The 26,830-nt window shown below is 38.4% G+C and overlaps 1 protein-coding gene across 1 annotated transcript in view; it reads right to left on the reverse strand.

Moving 5' to 3' along the window:
* CD99L2 (CD99 molecule like 2) overlaps nt 1-26,830 on the reverse strand; it is a 61,828-nt gene that overhangs the window by 29,313 nt on the left and 5,685 nt on the right. Inside the window, exon 2 of the mRNA XM_018044584.1 lies at nt 12,937-12,999. Within this exon, the coding sequence (XP_017900073.1) occupies nt 12,937-12,999 (63 nt within the window). The remainder of the gene's footprint in view (nt 1-12,936; nt 13,000-26,830) is intronic.

Below are 26,830 nucleotides of genomic sequence, written 5' to 3' on the forward strand. Positions count from 1 at the left end.
AAAAATTAGAAATGAAAATGGAGAGATCACAACAGACAACACAGAAATACAAAGGATCATGAGACCACTATCAGCAATTATATGCCAATAAAATGGACACCTTGGAAGAAATGGACAAATTCTTAGAAAAGTACAACTTTCCAAAACTAAACCAGGAAGAAACAGAAAATCTGAACAGACCCATCACAAGCACAGAAATCAAGACTGTAATCAGAAATCTTTCAGCAAACAAAAGCCCAGGCCCAGACGGCTTCACAGCTGAATTCTACCAAAAATTTAGAGAAGAGCTAACACCTATCCTCCTCAAAATCTTCCAGAAAATTGCAGAGGAAGGTAAACTTCCAAACTCATTCTATGAGGCCACCATCACCCTAATACCAAAACCAGACAAAGATGTCACAAAAAAGAAAACTACAGGCCAATATCACTGATGAACATAGATGCAAAAATCCTCAACAAAATTCTAGCAATCAGAATCCAACAACATATTAAAAAGATCATACACCATGACCAAGTGGGCTTTATCCCAGGGATGCAAGGATTCTTCAATATTCACAAATCAATCAATGTAATACACCACATTAACAAATTGAAAAATAAAAGCCATAAGATTATCTCAATAGATGCAGAGAAAGCCTTTGACAAAATTCAACATTCATTTATGATAAAAACTCTCCAGAAAGCAGGAATAGAAGGAACATACCTCAACATAATAAAAGCTATATATGACAAACCCACAGCAAACATTATCCTCAATGGTGAAAAATTGAAAGCAATACCCCTGAAGTCAGGAACAAGACAACAGTGCCCACTTTCACCACTACTATTCAACATAGTTTTGGCCACAGCAATCAGAGCAGAAAAAGAAATAAAAGGAATCCAAATTGGAAAAGAAGAAGTAAAACTCTCACTGTTTGCAGATGACATGATCCTCTACATAGAAAACCCTAAAGACTCCACCAGAAAATTACTAGAGCTAATCAATGAATATAGTAAAGTTGCAGGATATAAAATCAACACTCAGAAATCCCTTGCATTCCTATATACTAATAATGAGAAAATAGAGAAATTAAGGAAACAATTCCATTCACCATTGCAAAGAAAAGAATAAAATACTTAGGAATATATCTACCTAAAGAAACTAAAGACCTATATATAGAAAACTATAAAACAGTGGTGAAAGAAATCAAAGAGGACACTAATAGATGGAAAGATATACTGTGTTCATGGATTGGAAAAATCAATATAGTGAAAATGAGTATACTACCCAAAGCAATCTATAGATTCAATGCAATCCTTATCAAGCTACCAATGGTATTTTTCACAGAACTAGAACAAATAATTTCACAATTTGTATGGAAATACAAAAAACCTCGAATAGCCAAAGCAATCTTGAGAAAGAAGAATGGAACTGGAGGAATCAACCTGCCTGACTTCAGGCTTACTACAAAGCCACAGTCATCAAGACAGTATGGTACTGGCACAAAGACAGAAATATAGATCAGTGGAACAAAACGGAAAGCCCAGAGGTAAATCCATGCACCTATAGACACCTTATTTTTGACAAAGGAGGCAAGAATATACAATGGAGAAAAAACAATCTCTTTAACAATTGGTGCTGGGAAAACTGGTCAACCACTTGTAAAAGAATGAAACTAGAACACTTTCTAACACCATACACAAAAATAAACTCAAAATGGATTAAAGATCTAAACGTAAGACCAGAAGCTATAAAACTCCTTGAGGAGAACATAGGTAAAACACTCTCCGACATAAACCACAGCGGGATCCTCTATGACCCACCTCCCAAAATATTGGAAATAACAGCAAAAATAAACAAATGGGGCCTAATTAAAAACTTCTGCACAACAAAGGAAACTATAAGCAAGGTGAAAAGACAGCCTTCAGAATGGGAGAAAATAATAGCAAACGAAGCAACTGACAAAGAATTAATGTCAAAATATACAAGTAACTCCTGCAGCTCAACTCCAGAAAAATAAATGACCGAATCAAAAAATGGGCCAAAGAACTAAATAGACAGTTCTCCAAAGAAGACATACAGATGGGTAACAAACACATGAAAAGATGCTCAACATCACTCATTATCAGAGAAATGCAAATCAAAACCACAATGAGGTACCATTTCACGCCAGTCAGAAAGGCTGCCATCCAAAAGTCTACAAACAATAAATGCTGGAGAGGGTGTGGAGAAAAGGGAACCCTCTTACACTGTTGGTGGGAATGCAAACTAGTACAGCCACTATAGAGAAGAGTGTGGACATTCCTTAAAAAACTAGAAATATAACTACCATATGACCCAGCAATCCCACTGCTGGGCATACACACAGAGGAAACCAAAATTGAAAGAGACACATGTATCCCAATGTTCATCACAGCACTGTTTATAATAGCCAGGACATGGAAGCAACCTAGATGTCCATCAGCAGAAGAATGGATAAGAAAGCTGTGGTACATATACACAATGGAGTATTACTCAGCCACTAAAAAGAATACGTTTGAATCAGTTCTAATGAGGTGGATGAAACTGGAGCTTATTATACAGAGTGAAGTAAGCCAGAAAGAAAAACACCAAAACACAAAAACACCAAAACACCAAACATATGCAAACACTAATGCATATATATGGAATTTAGAAAGATGGTAATGATAACCCTGCATGCGAGACAGCAAAAGAGACACAGATGTATAGAACGGTCTTTTGGACTCTGTGGGAGAGGGAGAGGGTGGGATGATTTGGGGGAATGTCACGGAAACATGTATAATATCATATAAGAAACGAATCACCAGTCCAGGTTCAATGCATGATACAGGATGCTCGGGGCTGGTGCACTGGGATGACCCAGAGGGATGGTATGGGGAGGGAGGTGGGAGGGGGATTCAGAATGGGGAACACGTGTACACCCGTGGGATATTCATGTTGATGTATGGCAAAACCAATACAATCTTGTAAAGTAATTAGCCTCCAATTAAAATAAATAAATTTATATTAAAAAATAAAAATCGAATAAAATTAAAATGATGAAACCAAAAAAGAGACTATGCTGTAACTGTTCCTACAACTAGAGGTAGTAGAGAGAAATGAAATTTAAGTAATGGGAGAGGCAGAGATGAAACAGGTTTAGCTTTACACACAGGAGTCACTCAATCATTAATCAACTACTCAGAAAAAAAACAGCAATAATAGAAACTAGTTGAAAGTACAAGGATTGATAAAGTTATACTATGCCAATAGCAACCTTAAGAGAGCTGTAAGAGTGATACTATTATCAAATAAAAGTCTTTAAGACAAAAATTGTTACAAGAGTCAAAGAGTAACATTTTATAATGATGAAAGGATAAACACAGCAGTAAGACATAAAATTTTAAACATATGTGCACCTTACAATAGAGTCCCCAAGATATACAAAGTAAAACGTGACAAAATTGAAGGGAACATAAGATAGTTCAACAATAATAGTTGGATATCTCAATATAATTCTTTCAATCATAGCTATAACAAAAAGAAAATACAAGATTTGAGCAATACTATAAATCAACCAGATCTACCAGACATCTATAGAACACATCCCCTCAAGCAGGAAATACATTCTATTCAATTGTACATGGGACATTCTCCAAGACAGACCACATGCTAGGCTTCAAAACACATCTTAATATATTTTAAGTCTGAAATCATACAAATTGTGTTCTCCAACCGCAGTGGAATGAAAACAAATCATTAACATAGGGCCATTTGAAAAATTTCCAGTTATATGGAAATTACACCGTACATTTCCAATAACAATAGGTCAAAGAAGAACTCACAAAGGAAATCATAAAATACACTGAGATGAATGAAAATAAAAACAACATACTAAAACTTACATCATATGAAAGTAAACCACTGACAAAATGAAAAGACAACCTACTGAGTGAGAGAAAATATTCACAGATGATTTGATCAATAAGGGATTAACATACAAATATATAAACAACTCATACAGTTCAACAACAGAACAACAAACAACCTGATTAAAAAATAAGCAGAAAAACTTAAAAAAAAAAGGCAGAAAAACTGAACAGACATTTTTTCCAAAAGAGGCATGTAGATGGCCAATAGACACATGAAAAGAGACATATCACTAATCATTAGGCAAATGCCAATCAAAACCACAATGATTACCCTCACATCTGTCAGAATGGCTATCATCAAAAAGACCACAAAAAATTGTTGGCAAGAATGTGAAGAAAAGGGAACCCATGTGCACTGCTGCTGGAATGTAAATTGGGGCAGCCGTTATGGAAAATAGTATGGAGGCTTCTCAAAAATCTAAAAATAGAACTACTATATGATCTGGCAATTTCACTTCTGTGTATACTTCAAAAGGAAAAATCCAAAACACTAATCCAAAAAAAAAAAAAAATACATGCACAGCAATGTTCATAGCTGCATTATTTACAATAGCTAAAGATATGGAAACCATAAAAAAGAATGAAATTTTGCCATTTGTAACAACACAGAAGGACTTGGATGGTATTATGCTAAGTGTAGTAAGTCAGACAGACAAATACTGTATCACTTATATATGGAATCTAAAAAAATAGAACTAGTGAATATAAAAAAAAAGAAACAGACTCACAGAGAACAAACTATTAGTTACCAGGGGTAGAGAGAAGGGGGAGGAACAAGATAGTGGTGGGGGATTAAGAGGGACAAACTGCTTAGCTACAAAGGATATATCATCATGCAACACATGGAATATAGCCAATATTATATAACAACTATAAATGGAGTATAACCTTTAAAAATTGTGAACCACTAAATTGTACACCTGTAACTTACATAATATTGTACATCAACTATACTTCAATTTAAAAATGGGCAAAGGACTTAAGACATTTCTCCAAAGAAAACATACAAATGGCCATTGAGTACATGAAAAGATCCCCACATCACTAATTATCAGGGAAATGCAAATCAAAACCACAATGAGACATCATCTCATACCTGTTGGGAAGATAACTATCAAAAAAAAAAAAGATAAATGTGTTGATGAGGATGTGGAGCATAGGAACTCCTTGTACACTGTCAGTGGTAATGTAAAATGGTGTAACCACTATGGAAAACAGTATGGAGGTGCCTCAAAAAAAATTAAAATTAGCACTATCAAAAAATAAACAACCCAATCAAAACAGGTATAGAAGATCTAAATAGACATTTCTACTTCTGGATATATATCCAAAAGAAAGGAAATCAGGATCTCAAAGAGGTTCTTCCTTGGGAAGGCATTGTGTATACTTCAATGTGAAGTGTAATGCCTATTTCAATGTGAAGGCCAAATCAGTAGATGGATTTTCATGGTAAGGGAACCACAAGTGATACGTGCTGTCATTGTGTATTTTTTTTTTTTAAATCTACATCATCAGTTTAGAGATAGTTTTATATCTATAATTTCCATTTGACTTTGTACCTGTAAAATGAAGAAGTACAAAATAGATAACCAACAAGGACCTACCATATAGCACAGGGAACTTGGCTCAATATGCTATAATAACCTAAATGGGAAAATAATTTGAAAAATAATGGATATTTGTATGGGTATGGCTGTAAGGTGTATTTACTGTACACCTGTAACTAACATCATTATTAATCAACTATCCTCCAATATGAAATAAAAATTTTTAAAAATGAAGAAGTACAGCTTACCTGTCTAAATGAGGCTCTTTATGTATATCTTGTATTATGGTGATATGTATAGTTATGTGTATAGTTATATGTACAGCTTCCCAGGTGGTGCTAGTGGTAAAACCTGCCAATGCAGGAGACATAGGAGATGCAGGTTTGATCCCAGGGTCAGGAAGATCCCCTGGAGTAGGAAATGGCAACCCACTCCAGTATTATTGCCATGACAGAGGAGCCTGGAAGGCTACAGTTCATAAGGTTGCAAAAAGTCAGACACCAATGAAGCCAACTTAGCACACACATAGTTAGGAAAGAGAAATGACATTACTGAAACCACTGTTTGTGCAATATTCAGAAAAGCAATTGTGACTTACGTATTATTAGCTTAAAATCCATGATTCATATACCTCTTGTGTAAAAAATAGTTCTTCCAGCTTGAAAAAAAACAGAGATGTTAAGGACTTGGGACTCTAATTTCTGTTCAATTGATCTACATGTCTATCCTTAAGCCATGCCATAGTGTCGTGATCACGATGGCTTTGTGGAACTCTACCCTACTACTCCCAGTTTCTGGAGGATCCTGGTTTCTCTGAAGAACTACAGGTGCCAGTTCAAGAGTATATGTTCCTTGTATGTCTAGGGAACCAGCTGCTCTGTCAGAGCCTGAGCCTGTGGTGATGCAGAGCATGATGTTGGATTTGTGTACTTTTTAAGATACCATTAACTTCAGATTTTCTCATCGTGAGCCTTTAAATGGGATTTATTATCATCAACAATTGAGATAAGCAAAGTCTAGCTACTTATTAAGGAATTAGAAGAGTAGGCCAAGGTCATCAAAGCAGTGAGCTCCTAAAATAGTCATCTGTTTCTGTGAAGCCTCGCTCAAAATGACAAACTTAACAAGGATTCTCTGATGTTCAGTGAATGTAGCCAGCAACACTGCACTCCTGCTGGGAGTGCCTCTTTGTAAGGTGTGCCACAGCCAAACAGTCAATAAGCTGGGCCGCTTCCCCTGGGTATGGCTCTATGACAGTGCCAATGGCATTCAGAGAAAATTGGGGCACTCATAAGAAGCTTTATTTGGCAAAAGAAAAAGCGGGTCCCCCTGTGAGATGACTGCACACAGAGTGAAAAAGGGAGAGATGAGGGAAAAGGGTGTGAAGGCAGGGGAGAGGGAGGGGCAGAATTCTGAAACCAACAAGGTAAACCCTGAAAGTGTTACCCCAAGTGAAAGAAGCCAAACGTAAGTCTACACATTATATGACTCCACTGACATGTCCCAAAACAAGGAAATGCAGGGAGACAGGAAGGAGACTGGTGGTTGCCAAGGGGTCTAGGGGAGAGGAAGAATCAAGGAATCAGGGAGCACTAAGGGAAGGGAACAAGATTTCTTCTAAGGTGATAAAATGCTCTAAAATTGGCTATAGTGATAGATACACAACTGTGTGAATACACCAGAAAACATCAAATTGTATGTTTTAAATAGGTGAGTTGTACGGTATGGGAATTATCTCTAAATAAAGCTTTAAAAATATTCCAGGAGCTTCCCCTTGTACTTATAGTAAAGTGGTCACCATACCTGCTAACACCCTAAATGATCCAGCCCCTGCCAACTGCTCCTCCTTTTCTCCAACACTGTCCATACTCTAGCCACACAGGCCACCTTCTAGGCCCCAGACTCAATGATGTTCTTTGCTGCCTCGCAGCTCTCAGACCTGATCACTTGGTCTTGAAGGCTGTTTTCTTGCTCCTGCATATCACCCTTCCTGCAAGAGGCCTCTACTGCTTAATCTGAAGTCGTCACCCCTATTTTGGGCCCTCCCTGTCCCATCACCCTATTGCATCTGCTCCAGTGCACTCCACAACACTGGAGTGCACTGGATAACGTAACATCTGAAATTGTTATATGTACTGTGTCCTTCTGGAGAAAAGAGCTCCCTGAGGGCAACGACCTAGTCCACGTGGCATGCCCAGCTCCTGGGGAAGTGCCTGGCAACAAGCAAGCACCCAGTAAACATTGTTCAATATTGATGAATGGATGTCACATACAAATACCCTGACCGAGGTGTCAGGGACTCTTTCAATAAAAAATATACAATGGAAAAAGGAGAAATGTTCTCCAACTGGAAAAACAACTAAGCCAAGGAGAGACGGATGAGCCTATCTCTCGGAAATCTCAGTCACATGAGAAGCAAGCTAAGACAGAAAAAAAAGGACAGCAAATTGACCTGGTCTTAAAGGATGCCATTCCACCAAAGACACATGTTCTGGTGGTCCCAGACACACTGGCTAATGGGCGCTGATGAAGATCAGATGGGCTGGCACACAACTGAGAAAGGGACAGAAATATTAAAAAGTCCTCCATCAGGAAATTAACAAACTTACAAATTGGGTGTGTGTTTACATGTACTATGCTTGTTTTGTTGTGTGGTCATGTTTGGTTTTGGAGATGTTAAATGATTTCATTAAAACCATCACTGTTATTACCTATATTGATTTTCCTGGGAATCTAAAAGGCCACCTGCATGTATAAGACTATGGAAATGCTCAGGAAAGGCCTGAGAATGCTCAAGGCTCTCACCTCACACCATACACAAAACTATAAATCTCTTAGAAGTTCATTTTTATGTATATGGCCCATTTTGAGTTAATTTTTGTATAAGGTATGAGGCAGTGGTCCAAATTCACTTTTTGTATGTGGATATCCAATTGTCCCAACACCATTTATTGAAGAAACCATTCCTTCCCCCACTGAACGGTCTCAGCACCTTGGTCAAAATTCAACTGGCCACAGATATAATAGTTCATCTCTAGACTCTCAATTCTATTCCATTGAGTTATGTCTACCTTTGTGATTAATACCAGAGTATTTTGATTACTGCAGCTTCGTAGTAAAGCTCTGAAATTTGGAAGTGTGAGTCCTCCAACATCTTTTTCAAGACAGTTTTGACTACCCTGGGTTTCTTGAATTTGCATATGAATTTTAAGATCAGCCTATTTCTGCAAAAATTCTATCTGGAGGTTAGACGGGAATTATGTTGACTTTGTTGATCAGTTTAAGTAGGTGTACATTCATCATATATGCTTGACTCTTATACCAGAGGCCCAGCCACAGTAAGCCCGTCCAATAAAATCAAATAACAATAATAATGGCTGACACTGAGCACTCACCTTGTATCAAGCCCTCTGCTAAACGCTTCACAGGGGCCATCTCATTGAACTCTTACAATTATTACTAATTTATTATTATTATTAACCTCATGCAACAGATGAGGAAATGGAGGTGCAAGGAAGTCAGATAACTCACTCAAGGTAACAGTTGATAAGTGACAGAGGCAGAGTTCAGACACACATAGTCTAATTCCTGAGTCCCTGCCTTTCTCAATCCTGAATATACAAAGAAACCTTTCATACTCATTAGGAAAAAAAAGACAAGCAACCTGGCAGAAAAATGGGGGAAGGATATGAACAGACAATTCAAAGAGGAAAATGCAAATGGCCAAAAAATAGGATCTCTTTTGTCCATCATACTGGTAAAATGTTTTTAATTGGTAAAATCTGGTGATGATGAAGGTCTGGGGAAAAAGGTACTCGTAACAGTATCAGTGGGAGTACGTGATGGCACAATCATTTTGGAAACAATTTGTCAGCATCTATCAAAGTATAAAATACATATACCCTTTGGCCTTGTAGTTTCATTATACTTGAGAACGAAGGAAACAGACAAGAATGCTCACTTAAGTCCCATGTGTAACTGTGCAAAATAAAAACAAACCACATGTCTGCCAGTAAGAAGTGGCATCACTGGCCATGGCTGAAGCCATACCACTAGAATGCCAGTTTCATGAAGCAAACGTTTGTGTATGAGATATAAAATGTAGTATGCTGAATGGTGGCTCTCAAAATATGTAGCCAAGTACTAATCTTATGAATGTGACTTTACTTGGGAAAAAAAGGGTCTTTGCAGATGTAATTAAGTAAAGATCATGGGATGAGATCATTTGAGATTATCCAGGTAGATTCTAAATTCAACAAAAAGTGTCCTTATAAAAGACTGAGGGGAAGACACATACATGAAGGAGAAGGGCAAGTGAAGATGGAGACAGAGATAGGAACCACGCAGCTGCAAGCTGAAGACCACCTGGAGCCACCAGAAGCTAGGTTAGGTAAGGAAGCATTCTTTGCCTGGAGCCTTCAAAGAGGAGTATGTTCTGCCAACACTGTGATTTTGGATTTCTGGCCTCCAGAACTGGGAATGAACAAATTTCTGTAGTTTTAAGTCACCCAGTCTGTGGTACTTTGTTACAACATCCTGTAACAAAGGAAACTACCATAGAGAGCTATATTTACTCAGGTCTAAGTTGTGAAATATATACATATAACTGAAATGAAGAAGCCATACACATGTTATGTAAAACATAAAACACTGAACAACCTATATGTATAGATGTTCATAACAGCAGAGAAAACTAATTGGGACCAGCATATCCCAAATTGGCTTAGGCAATTCCCTCTGGGGAATGACAGCAGGTGTTACAGGATGAGGAGGGACCAAAGCAATATCAGCTTTACTTTCAAAGTATTCATGCATGTTTAAAAGAATGGTTTACAGAATTGAAAGAGACACGTCTACCCCAATGTTCATCGCAGCACTGTTTACAATAGCCAGGACATGGAAGCAACCTAGATTTCCATTGGCAGACGAATGGATAAGAAAGCTGTGATACATACACACAATGGAGTATTACTCAGCTATTAAAAAGAATGCATTTGAATCAGTCCCAATGAGGTGATGAAACTGGAGCCTATTATACAGAGCAAAGTAAGTCAGAAAGAAAAACACCAATACAGTATATTAATGCATATATATGGAATTTAGAAAGATGGTAACGATGACCCCATATGTGAGACAGCAAGAACAGACATTTGAACTCTGTGGGAGAAGGCGAGGGTGGGATGATTTGAGAGAATAGCATTGAAACATTTATATTATCATATGTGAAGTAGATCCACATCCAGGGTCGATGCATGAGACCAGGTGCTCAGGGCTGGTGCACTGGGATGACTCTGAGGGATGGGATGGGGAGGAAGGTGGGAGGGAGGGTCAGGATGGGGAACACGTGTACACCCATGGCTGATTCATATGAATGTATGGCAAAAACCACCACAATATTGTAAAGTAATTAGCCTCCAGTTAAGATAAATTTTAAAAAAGAAAAGTAAAAAAAAAAAATAAAAAGGATGGTTAACCTTGAGAGAAAAATTTAAATTTAAAAAAATTTAAAGAGAAATTGATGATAAAGCTTAGCATTTGAGAGGTTACACACAGACACGACATAAAGAATAGTCATTATAAAAAGATCTAAAAAGAGAAACAAATCCCTTATTCACTTCAAGGTATCTTTTTCTGAGCTAGAAAAAGCTAGTTCTTGGAGGTCACTGCTGGGGTATCACACCAGCAAGGGCTATGACTTGAGTCAGAGAAAATCCTGGATCAGTTATTACACATTTTTGGTATTCTCCACAAAGGAAACAAAGGATTTTAAATATCCAGATTTTCTTTTAAATAATTCAAATTATAATAACCATGTTATATCTGATTAATCTAGAGCCAGACATCTTGGAATGTGAAGTCAAGTGGGCCTTAGAAAGCATCACTACGAACAAAGCTAGTGGAGGTGATGGAATTCCAGTTGAGCTGTTTCAAATCCTGAAAGATGATGCTGTGAAAGTGCTGCACTCACTATGCCAGCAAGTTTGGAAAACTCAGCAGTGGCCACAGGACTGGAAAAGGTCAGTTTTCATTCCAATTCCAAAGAAAGGCAATGCCAACCAATGCTCAAACTACCACAGAATTGCACTCATCTCACATGCTAGTAAAGTAATGCTCAAAATTCTCCAAGCCAGGCTTCAGCAATACATGAACCGTGAACTCCCTGATGTTCAAGCTGGTTTTAGAAAAGGCAGAGGAAGCAGAGATCAAATTGCCAACATCCGCTGGATCATCGAAAAAGCAATAGAATTCCAGAAAAACATCTATTTCTGCTTTACTGACTATGCCAAAGCCTTTGACTGTGTGGATCACAGTAAACTGTGGAAAATTCTGAAAGAGATGGGAATACCAGACCACCTGACCTGCCTCTTGAGAAACCTATATGCAGGTCAGGAAGCAACAGTCAGAACTGGACATGGAACAACAGGGTGGTTCCAAATAGGAAAAGGAGTACGTCAAGGCTGTATATTGTCACCCTGCTTATTTAACTTCTATGCAGAGTACATCATGAGAAACGCTGGACTGGACGAAACATAAGCTGGAATCAAGATTGCCGGGAGAAATATCAATAACCTCAGATATGCAGATGACACCACCCTTATGGCAGAAAGTGAAGAAGAACTAAAAAGCCTCTTGATGAAAGTGAAAGAGGAGAGTGAAAAAGTTGGCTTAAAGCTCAACATTCAGAAAACGAAGATCATCGCATCCGGTCCCATCACTTCATGGGAAATAGATGGGGAAACAGTGGAAACAGTGTCAGACTTTATTTTGGGGGGGCTCCAAAATCACTGCAGATGGTGATTGCAGCCATGAAATTAAAAGACGCTTACTCCTTGGAAGAAAAGTTATGACCAACCTAGATAGTATATTCAAAAGCAGAGACATTACTTTGCCGACTAAGGTCCATCTAGTCAAGGCTATGGTTTTTCCTGTGGTCACATATGGATGTGAGAGTTGGATTGTGAAGAAGGCTGACCGCCGAAGAATTGATGCTTTTGAACTGTGGTGTTGGAGAAGACTCTTGAGAGTCTCTTGGACTGCAAGGAGATCCAACCAGTCCATTCTGAAGGAGATCAACCCTGGGATTTCTTTGGAAGGAATGATGCTAAAGCTGAAGGTCCAGTACTTTGGCCACCCAATGCGAAGAGTTGCCTCATTGGAAAAGACTCTGATGCTGCGAGGGATTGGGGGCAGGAGGAGAAGGGGACGACCAAGGATGAGATGGCTGGATGGCATCACGGACTCGATGGACGTGAGTCTCAGTGAACTCTGGGAGATGGTGATGGACAGGGAGGCCTGGCGTGCTGTGATTCATGGGGTCGCAAAGAGTCGGACACAACTGAGCGACTGAACTGAACTGAACTGAACTGATCTGATTAAGTGAAACAGGCCATCTACTGTTTTCCTTGAATATGTATTCTAAATGGGTAGTTCATATTAAGCACGTTATATGCATTTAATATTCTGATTTACTACTCACGCTTTACTGAAGAAGTTCCTTCCACTGCATCCTCCAGACGGAAATCACCAGTGTCCCCAGATCCTGAAAATTAAAAAGAAAAAAAAGATTTTAAAATGTAACTCTTTTGGAAAGAAATAAAATAATATAAATATACTCTTGTAACTGTCACTTCCCTTTAGACAGTGTTATGAAGACAATTCCACAAAAGGAAATCAGTTGAAGCCACTCAAAGATACACTGAATTGATATCCCTCAGCAAGCAATCTATTGATTCCAAAACAACAGCAAAAACAAAACAAAACCAAAAAAAAAAAAAAACAGTCCTCAGTCCACTAGAGGACTGAAGGTTCAAGTGTATGAAAAATGAAGTATTTAATATAACCTTTTGGAAAAAACTTCTTCATAGTATGACTTTTGATAATGAGCCAAGTTCTTTCACCCCATCCCAACTCTCATACAAAGGCTACTCTGCATTTTGGCAACCTAGGACCTGCTCCCCCCCACCAACCCCAGCACCTACACCTAGGCTAGTATCTGACACATAACTAAAAAGGCTGTGCAGAAGAGTTTTTCACAATTTATCCTCAGAAGTGGACCCATCTGCCCAACCCTGATTGCTACTGAACTTGACAGCTTTCCTTCCCTCTAGGTAGGCATGTAGTTTCCCACAGGGTATATACATTAAGTCTCAAGCAAACCACTTTGCACGTATACTGAAGTAAATGGACAGTAGATTACAGAAGCCAGGTTTCTCACTGCTGGAGAGGGAGGTTACAGACGAGAGAATTAGAAAGAGATTCATATGACAGTTGACTAGAATTGGAGACAGCAGTATGAATAATGTTTAGCTATATATATATATATATATATATGGTTACATATAGAAATATTCAAACATGTGCATATACATGGGGTTAGTATTCAGATATACATCCCCTTGCTCTGTCAGATGAAAAGGCTTAGAAGCAACAACACCCAAGTAGCAATGAACACACCTGGCACCCAGATTTGGTTTCTAAATACAATTCTCCAATAAAAGGAACCAGACCTCCTTGGAGACATAGCTGATTCTAGAAGTGGGACAGGAAATATCTAGATGAGATCTGAGCTTCTTACAGTGCTAGGAAGTACTTTTAAAAATATTTTATATTGGTGGGTATATGTCAAAGGGGCACAGAACTGACAGAAAAGAGTTCTCAATTGCTAAAGCTGGAAAAATTTAAAGTAGCAAAATAAAGTGGTACTGGATTATGACCCTATGTATAAAATAAATATCCATGACTCTATGCTGATATAAATGACTGAGCAAAAACATAAAAACAGAAGAATTCAAATTAATTTATGTAGACATTTCTCCTCTCCATAAGTGCTGACTCCCTTCCAACCTTATAGTATAAAGGGTGGGGAAGAGAAAAGAAACCTTACAATGGAGAAACTGACATATACACTACATCAGCCAGGTGATCAAGATTAAGATTAAGAGTGATGAGTTATACTGATACTATATTCCTTGCTTTTTTTTTTTTTAGTCTTGCTGTACAGCATGTGGAGTCTTAGTTCCCTGACCAGGGATGGAACCCGTGCCCCCTGTAGTGGAAGTACAAAGTCTTAACACTGGACCACCAGAAGTCCCAATACTATATTCCCTTCATACGATGAGAAGGGCACTAAACCTCTGTGGTCTTCCTCAAGGAAGGATAACTCCATAACCCCAGTATAATCACAAGGAAAAGAGCAGAAGAACTCCAACTGAGGTGCATCCTACAAAATACTTGACTAATCAAGTGAAATGCTGGGCTGGATAAGCACATGCTGGAATCAAGATTGCCAGGAGAAATATCAATAACCTCAGATATGTAGATGACACCACCCTCATGGCAGAAAGAGAAGAGGAGATAAAGAGCCTCTTGATAATAGTGAAAGAGGAGAGTGAAAAAGCTGGCTTAAAACTCAACATTCAAAAAACCAAGATCATGGCATCCAGTCCCATTATTTCATGGCAAATAGATGGGGAAACAATGGAAACACTGACAGACTTTATTTTCTTGGGCTCTAAAATCACCGCAGGTAGTGACTGCAGCCAGAAATTAAGAGACACTTGTTCCTTGGAAGAGAAGTTATGACCAACCTAGATGGCATATTAAAAAGCAGAGATGTGACTTTGCCGACAAAGGTCCTTTTAGCTATGGTTTTTCCAGTAGTCATGTATGGATGTGAGAGTTGGAGCAGAAAGCTGAGCAGTGAAGAATTGATGCTTTTGAACTATGGTGTTGGAGAAGACTCTTGAGAGTCCATTGAACTACAAGGAGATCAAACCAGCCAATCCTAAAGGAAATCGGTTCAGAATATGTTCATTGGAAGGACTGATGCTGAAAGTGAAACTCTAATACTCTGGCCATGTGATGAGAAGAACTGACTCAATGGAAAAGACCCTGATGCTGGGAAAAATTGAAGGCGGGAGGAGAAGGGGACGACAGAGGATGAGACGGTTGGATGGCATCCCCAACTCAATAGACATGACTGTGAGCAAGCTCCGGGAGTTGGTGATGGACAGGGAAGCCTGGTGGGCTGTAGTCCATGGGGTCACAAAGAGTTGGACATGACTGAGCAACTGAACTGAACTGAATACTCCTCAAAACTTTCAAGGCTGTCAAAAACTAAGTTTGAGAAACTGGCATAGCTTGAAGAGCCAAAGGAGACGTAATGATGGAAATTCACATGGTACCCTGGATCAGATCCTAGGACAGAAAAAGGACTTTAAGTAAAAAACGAAGAAAATCTGAATATGGACTTTAATAACAGTGTATCAGTGTTGGATCATTAATTGTGATATATGTACTGTACTGATATAAAATGTTAATAACAATAATCTAGGTGTAGAGCACATGGGAACTCTTTGCATTAGCTTTGCACTGTAAATCTAAAACTGTTCTTAAAAATTTATTTTTAAATATCTATTTCCTATAGCAAAAAAATTAAGGTAACCACTAAAAAAAGAGATACAGGATGTATAACCTCTAACTCATTCAAGAATGAAAAGTTAATACCAACAACTAAAATTCAACAAAAGTTACCAAATGGAAAAAACAAAAATACATTAAATACAAAAGATGGACTTTCCATATTGTCTAACACAAGAATATGTATAACTATGCTAATAAAAAGTGAGTGTAAATAGAGTAAATTTCCTAGTGAAAGGTTGTTGCCATGAGCCATGAACGACACCGGGATTCTTGGCCTCTGGAGGAGAAGAATTTGATCTGGGGTCGGTGACGAGACTTGATCTCTCAGAGCTTTTGTGTTGTAAAGTTTCATTAAAGTATAAAAGGAATAGAGAAAGCTTTTGACATAGACATCAGAAGGGGGCAGAAAGGGTGCCCCCTTACTAGTTTTTAGTAAGGAGTTATATACCTATTAGCAAATTAGCTGCAGGCCACTGTTGACCCACCTCCATTGGAGAAACCTGGACACTCACAGGCAAGTCTGGCTCGGTCTCTTGTGGGGACTGCTCTTTTCTCCCGGCTCCTGGTGACACAAGGTCTTGTTTGTGCCCTCCAAGAACCTGCTTTCTCAGTCCTGTGGAAGTTCTGTTATCAAATCACACTGGCCTCCAAAGTCAAATTCCCAGGGGTTCATAGTCCTTTGCTGGATCACCAGTGGAATGGCAAACCATTTCAGTATTCTTGCCTTGAGAACCCCACGAACAGGATGAAAAGGCAAAAAGATAGGACACTGAAAGATGAACTCCCCAGGTTGGTAGGTGCCCAATATGGCACTGGAGAAGAGTGGAGAAATAAGTCCAGAAAGAAAGAAGAGACGGAGCCAAAGTGAAAACACCACCCAGTTGAGGATGTGACTGGTAATGGAAGTAAAGTCTGATGCTGTAAAGAACAGTATTGCATAGGAACCTGGAACGTCAGGTCCATGAATCAAGGCAAATTGGAAGTGGTCAAACTGGAGATGGCAAGAGTGAACATCGACATTTTAGGAATCAGTGAACTAAAATGGACCAGAATGGGTAAATTTAATTCAGATAATCATTATACCTGCTATTGTGGGCAAGAATCCCTTAGAGGGAATGGCGTAGCCCTCATAGTGAACAAGAGTCCAAAATGCAGTACTTGCGGGCAATCTCAAAAATGACAGAATGATCTCTGTTTCTTTCCAAGGCAAACCATTCAATATCACAATAATCCAAGTCTATGCCCCAAGCAATAATGCTGAAGAAGCTGATGTTGAATGGTTCTGTGATGTCCTACAAGACCTTCTAGAACTAACACCATAAAAAGATGTCCTTTCCATCATAGGGGACTGTAATGCAAAAGTAGGAAATCAAGAAACACCTGGAGCAATAGGCAAGTTTGGCCTTGGAGTACAAAAAGAAGCAGGGCAAAGGCTAACAGAGTTTTGCCAACAGAATGCACTGTTCATAGCAAACACACTCTTCCAACAACACAAGAGACAATTATAAACATAGACATCACCAGATGGTCAATACCAAAATCAGATTGATTATATTCTTTGCAGCCAAAGATGGAGAAGCTCTATACAGTCAGCAAAAACAAGACCAGGAGTGGACCATGGCTCAGATCATGAACTCCGTATTGCCAAACTCAGACTTAAATTGAAGAAAGTGGGGGAAAGCACTAGACCATTCAAGTATGACCTAAATCAAATCCCTTACCTTCATACAGTGGAAGTGACAAATAGATTGAAGGGATTAGATCTGATAGAGTGCCTGATGAACTATGGACAGAGGTTCGTGACACTGTACAGGAGGCAGTGATCAAGACCATCCCCAAGAAAAACAAAGGCAAAATGGTTTTCTGAGGAGGCCTTACAAATAGCTGAGAAAAGAAGAGAAGCAAAAGGCAAAGGAGAAAAGGAAAGATATACCCATCCGAATGCAGAGTTCTAAAGAATAGCAACGAGAGAGAAGAAAGCCTTCCTCAGTGATCAATGCCAAGAAATAGAGGAAAACAGTAGTATGGGAAAGACTAGAGATCTCTTCAAGAAAATTAGAGATACCAAGGGAACATTTCATGCAAAGATGGGCTCAATGAAGGACAGAAATGGTATGCACCTAACAGAAGCAGAAGATATTAAGAAGAGGTGGCAAGAATACACAGAAGAACTACACAAAAAAGATCTTCATGACCCAGATAACCACAATGGTATCTGAGCCAGACATCCTGGAGTCTGAAGTCAGGTGCGCCTTAGGAAGCATCATTAAGAACAAAGCTAGTGGAGGTGATAGAATTCCAGCTGAGCTATCTCAAATCCTAAAAGATGATGCTGTGAAAGTGCTGCACTCAAGATGCCAGAAAATTTTGAAAACTCAGCAGTGGCTACAGGACTGGAAAAGGTCAGTCTTCACCCCAACCTCAAAGAAAGGCAATGCCAAAGAATGTTCAAACTACTGCACAATTGCACTCATCTCACATGCTAACAAATACTCAAAATTCTCCAAGCAAGACTTCTACAGTATATGAAGAACTTCCAGATGTTCAAGCTGGATTTAGAAAAGCCAGAGGAACCAGAGATCAAATCGCCAACATCCATTGGATCATTGAAAAAGCAAAAGAGTTCCAGAAAAAAAACATCTATTTCTGCTTTATTGACTATGCCAAAGCCTGTCACTGTGTGGATCACAACCAAATGTGGAAAATACTTCAAGAGATGAGAATACCAGACCACCTTTCCTGCATCCTGAGAAATGTGTATGCAGGTTAAGAAGCAATAGTTAGAACTGGACATGGAACAATGGACTGATTCCAAATCAGGTAAAGAGTATGTCAAGGCTGGATATTGTCACCCTGCTTATTTAACTTATATGCAGAGCACATCATGAGAAATGCTGAGCTGGAGGAAGCACAAGCTGGAATCAAGATTTCCAGGAGAAATATCAATAACCTCAGGTATATAGATGACACCACCTTCATGGCAGAAAGAGAAGAGGAACTAAAGAACCTCTTGATAATAGTGAAAGAGGAGAGTGAAAAAGCTGGCTTAAAACTCAACATTCAAGAAACCAAGATCATGGCATCTGGTCCCTTCATTTTATGGCAAATAAATGGGGAAACAATAGAAACACTGTCAGACTTTATTTTCTTGAGCTCCAAAATCACTGCAGATGGTGACTGCACCCATGAAATTAAAAGAGGCTTGTTCCCTGGAAGAGAAGCTATTACTAACCTAGAAAGCATATTAAAAAGTAGAGACATTACTTTGCTGACAAAGGTCCTTCTCATCAAAGCTATTGTTTTTCCATTAGTCATGTATGGATGTAAGTGTTGGACCATAAAGAAAGCTGAGTGGTAAAGAATTGATGCTTTTGAACTATGGTGTTGGAGATGACTCTTGAGAGTCCGTTGGACTGCAAGGAGATCAAACCAGTCAACCCTAAAGGACATCAGTTCAGAATATATTCATTGGAAGGACTGATGCTGAAGCTCCAATATTCCGGCCATGTGATGCAAAGAACTGACTCATTGGAAAAGACCCTGATGCTGAGAAAGATTGAAGGCAGGAAGAGAAGGGGATGACAGAGGATGAGATGGTTAGATGGCATCACTGACTCAATGGACATGAGTTTGAGCAAGCTCCGGGAGCTGGTGATGGGTAGGGAAGCCTGGCATGCTACAGTCCATGGGGTCACAAAGAGTTGGACATGACTGAGTTACTGAACTGAACTGATATAACAAGTAAGTGCTAACAGGAAGGAAAAAAAAATATTGATATAAGGCAAGATAAAATTTAAGACCTAAACCTCTAAAGAGGAAAAGTGACATATTTTATGGGTTTAAATCATATAATCCACCAATAAAAGTCATGCACTTAATAACCCAGCTTCTAATATTCTAAAATAGACTTTCAATTCTTCCTTTGATGAAATAATCGGTATCAGATTAGCCTTCCCATCATAAATAACCATAAAATGAACAAAACATGAGGCAACAGCTTTCAGCATTGAACAAGTATTGAGAGACTACAGTCCCTGAGATCAGGGAAATTATGATAGCTAGATTCAACAGGTATTCCTGGACTGGATCCTGAACCTATAAGTATAATCAGTGGGACAATGAGTGAAATTTGAATGAGGTCTGTGGACCAGATGGTAATACTGGCTCATTGTCAATTTCCTGATCTTGATGGATGTACTATAGTCATAGAGGACGGTTGTCCTCATTTTTAGGAAATGGAAATGTATGTGGAAATATCAAGAGATAATGGGTATCATATTTGGGACTGATTCTGAAATTATTCAGAAGAAAAGTATTTGAAGGTAAATACATACACCAGAGCAAATGTGCTATAACTGGGAAATCTAGGTGAATAGTAAATGGGAATTCCTTGTATTAGATAATATTGGAACAACTGGTGAAACTTGAATGGAATCTGAGAATTAGGTAGTATTAATGGATCTGCATTCATTTTCTGATTCAGATGGTTACATTGATGATATGCAAAAGGATGTTTGTAGGAAAGGCACTCTGAAGTATGTTGTGAGAGGAAGGATCATAGGGTATGGTAACATCTTCTCAAATTATTAGGGGGAAAAAAGAAGGTCCCTGCACTGTACTTGCAAGTTTCCTGCAGGTCTATAATTCTTAAAACATTTAGACAATTAAAATAATTTAAATATGCATATTTCTCAATTCAACAATTGTACTTTTAGGTACATGTTACAGAAAAATACTTGCACACGTGCCCAAAGAGGTACGTACAGGATGTTTATAGCGGTACTGCTTACAAGAGCAAGAAGAAATGGAATCAGACCAAGTGTTCACTGAAGAATAGTTGAAGTAAATATGGTTCTTCAATACAATGAAGTATTCTGCAACTGTTTAAAAGAATGGGATACTCTCAGTAAACTAGGGCTACAAGGGAATTTCCTCAACTTGATAAAGAATATCTACAAAAAACCTACAGCTAACATGATCAGGAACAAGGCAATGATGTCCCTTCTCAGCACTGCTTTTCAACATCATACTGTCAGCCCCAGCTACTTCAATAAAACAAGAAAAGGAAAAAAGGTATAAAGACTGGGAAGGAAGAAATAAAACTGTTTTTGCAGAAGACATGATTGTCGAAAAAAATCCACCCCAAAACTCAAAACTCCTAGAACTAATAAGTAACTATAGCAAGGTTGCAGGGTATATAAGTAGATTTCCTATGTACCAGCAATGAACGAATGGAATTTGAAATAACAACAAAAAGCACGACACTGTTTACATTAGCAGCACCTCCCCCAAATAAACACCTTAGAGAAATCTAACAAAATATGCACAAGATCTATATAAAGAAAACTACAAAACTCTAGTGAAAGAAATCAAAAGAAAAGACATATTTCATGTTCATGGATAGGAAGATTCAATACTGTCAAAATGTCAGTTCTTCCCAATTTGATTATAGATTCAGTGCAATCACAATTGAAATGTCAGCAAATGATTTTGTGACTGACAAACTGATTTGTAAGTTTATACTGACAAACTGATCAAGTTTATACTGAGAGGAAGAAAACCCAGAATAGCTAATACAATATTGAATGAAAAGAACAAAGTTAGAGGACTGACAATACCCATCTCAAGACTTACTATAAAGTTAAGATACTGTGGTATTAGCAAGAGACAGAACAGGGAGACCAGAAACAGACTGACATAAACATAGCCAACTGATCTTTGACAAAGGAGCAAAGGCAATATGATGGAGAAAAGATAGTCTTTTCAACAAATGGTGCTACAACACCTGGACAGCCACATGGAACAACAACAACAAAGAAAAAAAAAACATAGACACAGACCTTAGACTTTTCACATTAACTCAAAATGAATCATAGTGCATTGGTTTCTGTTTTGTTGACAGTTTCCTTTGCTGTGCAAAAGCTTTTAAGTTTAATTATGTTCCATTTGTTTATTTTTGCTTTTACTTCCTTTACTTTAGTAAACAGATCAAAAATTAATTCCTGAGGTTTATGTCAGAGAGTGTTCTACCTATGTTTTCCTCTAGGAATTTTATAGTGTTCAGTCTTACACTTAGGGCTTTAATATATTTTGAGTTTATTTTTGCATATAGCATTAGAGAATGTTCTAATTTCATTCTTTTACATGTAAAAGCTGTCCAGTCTTCCCAGAACCACTTTTGAAGAGACATTGTCTTTTCTTCAATGTGTGTTTGTGTCACTCACATGGAACTAAACAGACATTTTTCCAAAGAAGATATAAAAATGGCCAACAGTATATGAAAAGATGCTGAACAATATCCATCATCATGGAAATGCAAATCAAAACCAGAATGAGGTATCACCTCACACCTGTTAGAATGGCTAGAATCAAAAAAACATGCTAAGTTTTGGTGAGGGTGTAGAGAAAAAGGAATCGTTAGGCACTGCTGGTAGGAAGTAAATTGGTTCAGCCACTCTGGAAGATAATATGGAGGGTCTTCAAAAATTGAAAAACAGAATTATGATCCATCAAATCCTACTTGTGGGCATATTGCAAAAACAAAGGAAATCAGTATCTCAAAGAGATATCTGCACCACCACCACCACTCCCCAAGCTATGTTCCTTGGAGCCTTACTCCCAATAGCCAAGATATGGAAACTAAGCGTCCACAGATAGACGAATGGATAAAGTAAATGTGGTATATACATACACACCACAGAATCTTACTTGCCATTTAAAAGAAGGAGATTCTGCCTTTTCAACAATATGGATATATCTAGAAGGTATTATGCTAAGTGAAAAAAATCAGAGGAAGACAAATAACTATATGATTTCACCTGCACATAGAGTCTAAAAAACCTAACTCATAGAAACAGCGTAGAATGGTGGTTGGCCACCAGGGACTTAAGGGGGGGGGGGGAAATGGGGAGATGTTGATCGTTGTTGGCCATGGGGTATACACTTCCAGTTACAAGATGAATAAGTTCTAGGGATCTAATAAGTGTGTGGTATAGTATGGTAACTATAATTAGCAATTTTCAAGAATATTATACACTATTGTTAAGAGAGTAGATCTTAAATGTTCTCACCAGACACACACACAAAAATGCAATTCAGTTCAGTTGCTCAGTCATATTCGACTCTTTGCGACCCCATGAACTGCAGCATGCCAGGCCTCCCTGCCCATCCTCAACTCCCGGAGTTCACTCAAACTCATGTCCATCAAGTTGGTGATGCCATCCAGCCATCTCATCCTCTGTTGTCCCCTTCTCCTCCTGCCCCCAATCCCTCCCAGTATCACAGTCTTTTCCAGTGAGTCAACTCTTCACATGAGGTGGCCAAAGTACTGGAGTTTCAGCTTTACCATCATTCCTTCCAAAGAACACCCAGGACTGATCTTTAGAATGGACTGGTTGGATCTCCTTGCAGTCCAAGGGACTCTCGAGAGTCTTCTCCAACACCACAGTTCAAAAGCATCAATTCTTTAGCACTCAGCCTTCTTCACATCCATACATGACCACAGGAAAAACCGTAGCTTTGACTAGACAGAATTTTGTTGGCAAAGTAATGCCTCTGCTTTTGAATATGCTATCTAGGTTAGTCATAACTTTCCTTCCAAGGAGTAAGCATCTTTTAATTTCATGGCTGCAGTCACCATCTGCAGTGATTTTGGAGCCCCCCCCCAAAATAAAGTCTGACACTGTTTCCACTGTTTCCCCATCTATTTCCCATGAAGTGATGAGACCAGATGCCATGATCTTCGTTTTCTGAATGTTGAGCTTTAAGCCAACTTTTTCACTCTCCTCTTTCACTTTCATCAAGAGGCTTTTGAGTTCCTCTTCACTTTCTGCCATAAGGCTGGTGTCATCTGCATATCTGAGGTTATTGATATTTCTCCCGGCAATCTTGATTCCAGCTTGTGTTTCTTCCAGTCCAGTGTTTCTCATGATGTACTCTGCATAGAAGTTAAATAAGCAGGGTGACAATATACAGCCTTGACGCACTCCTTTTCCTATTTGGAACCAGTCTGTTGTTCCATGTCCAGTTCTAACTGTTGCTCCCTGACCCGCATATATGTGTTAACTAATCTTCTTGTGGCAATCACTTCACAATATACACATGTAGCAAATCATCACATTTTCAATTATATACTAAGAATGCTGAGGTGGAAAAAGATAAAGAAAAAAAAAGATATGAACTGTGTGAGTCAGAGTTGGTGTATGCCTTGTCAGGAGGTTGCTAAAGCTATACACATAAACAAAAGCAGACCAAGTGAAAACAATGGGCTAAAGACTTTAACTGACACATTAAAGAAGACAGATAGATGGCAAATACACATAGGAAAACATGTTGCACATCATATGTCAATAGGGAATTCAAATTAAAACACTGCAATACCAGTATACACCTATGAGAACGGCCAAAATCTAGAATATGGACAACACCAAGAGCTGATAAGGCTGTGGAATGAAAGGAAATCATATTACTGCTGAGAGTGCAAAATGGTACAGTCACTTTGGAAGACAGTTTGCTGTTTTCTAAGAACACATACATACCATATGATCCACCAATTGTGCTCCTTCGTGTTTACCCAAAGGATTTAAAAACTTATGTCCAAACAAAAACCTGCACAATGTTTATAATTTCCTCATTCATAATTATGAAAGCTTGGCAACAGCCAAGATGTCCTTCAGAAAGTGAATGTTAGTCGCTCAGTCGTGTCTAACTCTTTGCAACCCCATGGACTGTAGTCCACCAGGCTTCTTTGTCCCTCAGTAAGTGAGCAGATAAATAAACTGTGTTACATTCAAGACAATAGAATATTATTCAGCACTAAAATTAAATAAGCTATCAAGGCATGAAAAGATACAGAAGAACCTCCAATGCCCATACTAAGAGAAAGAAGCCAATTGTAAAAGTAAGATAGTGTATGATTCCGACTATCTGACATTCTAGAAAGACAAATATGAAGACAGTAAAAAGGATCAGCGGTTGCCAGGGGCTGTGTAGGGGCAGAATGACTAGGTGGAGCACAGAGAATTTTTAGAGCAGTGAGACTATTCTCTATGATATTCTGATGGTGGATGCATGCCATTACATGCTTAGCTATGTCCAACTCTGTGGGACTCCACGGACTATAGCCTGCCAGGCTCCTCTGACCATGGGATTTCCCAGACAAGAATTCAATACCACCAAGAGTGAAACACAATTCAAACTATGGACTTCGGGTGATGATAATACTGTCAATATAGGTTAATCAATGGTAATGAAGGTAACATTCTGGTGAGGGGGGGTGTTGGTAATGAGAGAGGCTGTGTATGTGTCAGGAGGTATACGAGAAAACTACATACCTTCTGCTCAATATTGCTCTGAGCCTAAAACTGATATAAAAAATTAAATCTATTAAAAAGAAGAAAGGCATAAGCCTATGTGCTCATGGGATAGAGCTCCGAGATACAGTATTAAATAAATAAAGTTGCAGGGAAATTTTTTTCCATGAATATCTACATTTATAGCCATAAAAATCTTCTGGATGGAAGCTTACACACAGCCTGGTAACAGTGGTTATGTTTACAGAATGAGAAAAGGGGTCAGAGAGAAAGAAAACTTTTACTATTAATTTGAATCCTTTTTTTTTAAATTTTAATCTCATATATAAAGTGATATATCTTGTAATAATAAATAATTTTTAAAGTTCTCTATCATAAGCCAATCATCCTATTGGATGTTTCTTCAAAACACTCTCTCTCTCTCTCTCTAATATAAACACATATAATGGAATATTTGTCATAAAAATGAATGAAATAACATCATTTAAAACAATATGGATAGACTTAGAGGACATTATCCTAAGTGAAATAGCCAGAGAAAGACAAATACTGTATGTATCACTGTGGAATCTAAAAAACACAAGTGAACCAGTGTAACAAAAACGATTCACTGATATAGAGAACAAACCAGTGGTTACCAGCCGAGAGGAAACAGGGGAGGGGCCAGATAGGGGTAGGGGATTAAGTATAAACTATTAGGTATAAAATAAATAAGCTACAAGGATATATTGTACAACATAGAGAATATAGGCAATATTTCCTAATATTATAAATGAAATTATTCATAAATATTATGAATATGTTGTATACCTGAAACTTATATGACATTGTACATCAACTATACCTGAATAAAAAAAGGAATAACACAATTTTTCAGATTTATGAACCCCTCACTGATCCTGAATTCAATGGACCCAAATGATCTGTGGACAAAACCATTCAAAATTTCAATTTACATTCCAAGCTATTAAGACTTCAGAGCCTACAACCAAACACAGCTGCTAAAATCAAGATGGAAAGAAACATTCTCATGAGATATACCATACCTCAAATGGTCCTAAATACAGCTGTATTGTAGATCATTCTGTAATGTATAGAAGTATATAGAATTGCTATTCTGTGCCCCTGGAACTAAGAGTTGTAGATCAGTTTTACTTCACTAAAAAGATAAAACTATCAGGGAGATAGCGCCATATCAGAAAAAAAGAAGAGGTATAGGCTATATCCTACAACTCTTCTATGTGACCTATACTAAATGACTCAGTTTGGGTGGAAGGCAGACAGGAATCCTCTGTGCTAAGGACACTGATTTGCCCTCTGGTGCCAGACATGCAGTCGAAACCAGCTGACTCATCACAGGCTCAATTTACAAGGCCCAAATCTCTGTGCCTGGGACGCTGGTGCTCCAGCATCGGGCAGAAAAGTTACTTCCAACACAGAGGGCCACAAATTTCTTTTAATGGAGAAAGCATATCGTGAGCTGGTTACACCCATCGGAAAACATCCTTTCACATAAGGCAAAACTTTGGAAATGGTACCCTTGGGCCTGTGTATGTCCTTGAGAAAATATATATAATAAGGAAAGTGCCAGTTCTACCCACTGGCACCCCGGCAGCCCGGGTCTGTCCTGAAGTGGAC

Source organism: Capra hircus, unplaced genomic scaffold (genome assembly GCF_001704415.2).
Source record: "Capra hircus breed San Clemente unplaced genomic scaffold, ASM170441v1, whole genome shotgun sequence".
Taxonomy (NCBI): domain Eukaryota; kingdom Metazoa; phylum Chordata; class Mammalia; order Artiodactyla; family Bovidae; genus Capra; species Capra hircus.